This window comes from Penaeus japonicus, unplaced genomic scaffold (assembly GCF_977035675.1).
Source record: "Penaeus japonicus unplaced genomic scaffold, GWHDUDI00000001_assembly GWHDUDI00000018, whole genome shotgun sequence".
Taxonomy (NCBI): domain Eukaryota; kingdom Metazoa; phylum Arthropoda; class Malacostraca; order Decapoda; family Penaeidae; genus Penaeus; species Penaeus japonicus.
Window position 1 is genome coordinate 39475540 of NW_028234420.1, and position 5000 is coordinate 39480539.

At 37.9% G+C, this 5000-nt stretch overlaps 1 protein-coding gene across 1 annotated transcript in view; it reads left to right on the plus strand.

The window, feature by feature from the left end:
- LOC122255468 (Na(+)/citrate cotransporter) overlaps nt 1-5000 on the plus strand; it is a 33652-nt gene that overhangs the window by 15367 nt on the left and 13285 nt on the right. The window contains exons 2-3 of the mRNA XM_086546425.1: nt 3157-3309; nt 4237-4272. Coding sequence (XP_086402551.1) covers nt 3208-3309; nt 4237-4272 — 138 coding nt within the window. The 5' untranslated portion in view covers nt 3157-3207. The remainder of the gene's footprint in view (nt 1-3156; nt 3310-4236; nt 4273-5000) is intronic.

The window sequence follows — 5000 nt, forward strand, 5'->3', positions numbered from 1 at the left end:
TATATATACGGATATATGCATACATATAGACACATATATACTTTTCATCTTTTCATCACGCCGCCATTTTTTAATTTGCACTATATTTTAAGGATATCTTGCAAGTCTGCATCCCCCCCCCCTGCCGTCCCTATTTGCTTTGGTAGAGCAAAAGTTTGGTATATCAGAAAACTATTTCCGGGCCTATGGACAGCAATAGGGCTGGCACTCGATTTATGTTTTGCTGTTGATATCCGCGGCCATGGGATGTATATATAAAACAATGTATGTATGCATGAAGTTAATGATTGTTCTAAAATGCGAAAATCTTAAAGTTTAGCCTAAATGATTTATTGTGTAGGTGACCAATTAAAAAATATAAGAGCAATTTTGTATTTACATCATATGTTGGTTATATTGACACACGTGGAGAAAATTAGAAGGGAGAGAGAGAATGTGACGAAAAATGAAACAGACAGACAGCATTCCAACATATTTGATTACAATTTTGACAGACAGAGAGAAACCGAAGGAGAGCAGAGGTGGATCACAGATAATAAGCAGTTGGTCATATTACGATTCTCCGATGTTAGATGGACACTTTCCTTGTTAATATGAGATTAAAGTTATCGCTGCAGGCATTAGAGCTTGTTCACTCACTTGTCAGGCCGCGGAGGAAAATTTCACCTTTTTTCTTCCTTTTTTTTTTGGGTTGCCAGTTAGGATGATTTTCAACAGTAATTCATGGAATTTGGTTGCATTCCGTCTCAGAAAGGAAGCCTTCCTGTAATTTAAGTGTTTGCAATTATATATATATATATATTGAGCAACATGTATCATGAAGTCTGCAGACTTTATGTAGTTTTGTGATGTGAGTGGTTTGACAAGCACCATTTATATATAAAAGCAATAACAGGGGGCCAAGGATTGAGCCCTGTGGCACCCCTCACATAGATTATTTTATGACTGATTATTGTGAGGCATTTAATGAAGACTGTCAGACAAGTAACTATTGAACTAGGTGAGTGATGCCTTGAACTCTTAGTTTGTGGAGATAATAGTGAAACTAACCGTAATCAGACAGTTCAAGGAAGACAGGTGAACATGCAATTGTCCAAGGTAGGGTGAGAGAGGAAAGCAGTCTCTGTTGATCGCCAAGGTCAAAATCCGTACCACTTGTTCGTGAGTAGGTTTTGGTCAGTAATAAAAGTCATCAGTAAAAGTCATCAGTTGATTATATACAACTTGTCCAGCAATTTACCGATGGATATGAACCCTTGCAGTGGGTGGTAATTAGAAGGGAACGCTGTTGATCCTGACTTCTGCGTGGGCGGTTGGGGGAATGCACCTGAAGGAATGCAAAGGATGAATAAATGGGTGAAGAGAGGAGCGAGTGTCGATGTTCTTTTGTTAAATTCATTGGTAAATAGCCACGGTCTGCAGTATTCTCAGGACTAGTGTTGGCATTAGTTAAAATGTCATATTTACTGGTAGGGATGAGGGTTAATTAATAAGTTCCCAATTTTTAGGGAGCAGGTGTGTAGATAAACAGGAAGTTGAGACTGTGATGGTGACCGCGAGATATATCCCGACGTTTGCGCGGTAACTGTTGAACAAATTAGAGTGTTGTATGTTGGGGGGAGGGGGGAAATTTGCAAGTTTTCTGTATGATTCGTAATTTATATATATATATATATATATATATATATATATACATATATATACATACATATCTACATATATATATATCCTCCATATAATTATATACGCTTTTAAATTCATACATTTATAAAGTGTAATTCTATTACATATCTATTGGCATATCATATATAAATATACATACATAATATAGGTTGAGTGTGTGTGTGCGCGTGTGTGTGTGTGTGTGTGTGCGCGCGTGTGTGTGTGTGTGTGTGTGTGTGTGTGTGCGCGTGTGTGTGTGTGTGTGTAGGTGTGTGTTCATAGATATCCGTTATAATTTGTTTCTTTTATTAGCTCTTTGTTCGGTGGTGATACAAGGTTTTTCCTGATGCTTATCTCTTACGTATTTCCTTTTTATTTTTATTTTTTATTCATTTTTTCAAAAACTTATTCCAAGAGAATGATGGTGTGGAGAGAGCGAAAGCCCACGTTTGCGGGCGTCTCTGTTTAATCATATTATTTACATCCAATATGCATTCATGATTTCGCTCATGACTTTATTAATATTGTTCTCACTGTAAGTCATAAATGTCTCTATAACAATATCACTAATTTTAGATTTAGGATTAGACCTAAATGAGCGAAAGTGGAAAAAAACAGCTCCATATGCATGATTTATCCCGAGATCATGAAACCCAATGTGATTAATGTAGCGTTGTTGCGTAAGTCATGTTGCAAGAGAAACCTATTACTATGCAAGAGAAACCTATTACTATGGAAGAGAAAGCTGAGGTCAAAAGCAGGCTTGGTCGGGGAATTCCAATTTGAAAAAAGTAGTTTGGACGTGACCACACGTTACGGGCCAAATTGTTGCTTCCTTCTCTCCCTCAACTCTTCTCTTTGGAAAACAGCGATGTTAATAACACTGTTAGCGGAGGGAGACTAGTCAGTCTTCCATGAATCACATTAAGTAAGATTCATCTGTGAATCTTGCCATTAGAGGTAGTGTTCTGGGGGTCCTCCCCGGAAATGATCAGCAAATAAACAGAGGCGCCAACTAGCGTTCCCACCCCAACTTTTTCCACTTTCTTTTTTGCAAGCAGGAGGGGGATTGCTATTAGACGCTGTGACAGGACTGGGACGCATACGCCATATGTATATGATGCATACATTATATATATACATATATAATGTGTATATATGTGTGTGTGTGTGTGTGAACGTGTGTGTGTAAAAAAAACAAAAAGAAAAAAAAAAAAAAAAAAAAATATATATATATATATATATATATATATATATATATATATATATGATAGAGAGAGAGAAATCAGGGGATCTGAGAGAGAAAAAGACACAAAGGAACCATTAAATCACTATCCCTTCTTCGTTCCCCAGGTTGCAGCAGCAAAGCCTATTATCCCAACTATAAATTTCCCAAAAAACACACGAAACAAACCACAAAAAAACAAAAAAAAACACCGCCAAAAGGAGCCCTCCAAGGCCACGCACTCTACCCGAGCCACATCTTCCTTCCAGATCCCACGGAGACCCTCGGCGACGGCAGGAGAGGCCGCGAGGGGGGGCCCGATGGCGCGCATACTGGTGGGGTTGATGGCGTGGTGGCGCCCTCTGGTAGCCGTCCTCACGCCCCTCGTCCTCTGCGTCATCCCAGCGCTCACTGGATCCTCGGTAAGGCTCTCGCGTGGTGGCTGAGGATTCGCGTATTCGGGAAGGAGTCACCTGGGCGGTAGAGAGTGATGACGTAGTAATGACGTAGGCGGTGGTACGTGACGTCACTGTTGGTAATTTGGCAGATTGATTCAAAGTTGGATTTTTCTATCCTTGCGCATTGAAATTGAAGGATCGGATGATTTCCGTGTTTGTTTTTTGTACAGTTCATTGATTTTACAAGAGATTATTTAACACAATTATGTTTAGTTGTATTTCAAACGAAACACTGTCGAGCATTAGTTGATCCTTCAATACATGTTCAGTTCCTTCAATTAAACGAAGTAAATCGTAATATTGCTGGCAACCAATCACTATGCTAGAATTGTAGCCAATCGGTGCATTTCCAGCAGCTGGTCTTTGCTCCCATCTTGCCATGCGGTGTTGGTAGTTTGCTTGTCCTTGTACTGCCTAACGGTAGATTTTTTTTTTTTTTTTCTTAGAAGCGTATTATTTTCCTGTTTTTTAGTCGCTTACATACACACGCGCGCACACTCACACGGACACACACACACACACACACACACACACACACACACACACACACACACACACACACACACACACACACACACACATCTATATATATTAATATATATATATTATATAATATTTATTTATATTTATATTTATGGATATAGATATAGGATATAGATTGATAGACAAATAGATAGATAGATACCAATAGTAAACACACACACCAACTTTATATATATACATATATATATTTATATATATATATTTATATTATATTATATATATATATATTATATATAGATAAAATAGTACCAAACAGATACACACACACCACTAGTCCCCCATCAGCCCTCCCCTCTACCCTTCCCAAAACCTCTAGACACTGACCCCCTCCTCCTTCGCCTCCTGCAGGAAGCGCGATGTGGTTACGTCATCCTCTTCATCATCATCATCATCATCATCATCATCATCATCATCATCATCATCATCATCATCATCATCATCATCATCATCATCATCATCATCATCATCATCATCATCATCATCATCATCATCATCATCATCATCATCATCATCATCATCATCATCATCATCATCATCATCATCATCATCATCATCATCATCATCATCATCATCATCATCATCATCATCATCATCATCATCATCATCATCATCATCATCATCATCATCATCATCATCATCATCATCATCATCATCATCATCATCATCATCATCATCATCATCATCATCATCATCATCATCATCATCATCATCATCATCATCATCATCATCATCATCATCATCATCATCATCATCATCATCATCATCATCATCATCATCATCATCATCATCATCATCATCATCATCATCATCATCATCATCATCATCATCATCATCATCATCATCATCATCATCATCATCATCATCATCATCATCATCATCATCATCATCATCATCATCATCATCATCATCATCATCATCATCATCATCATCATCATCATCATCATCATCATCATCATCATCATCATCATCATCATCATCATCATCATCATCATCATCATCATCATCATCATCATCATCATCATCATCATCATCATCATCATCATCATCATCATCATCATCATCATCATCATCATCATCATCATCATCATCATCATCATCATCATCATCATCAT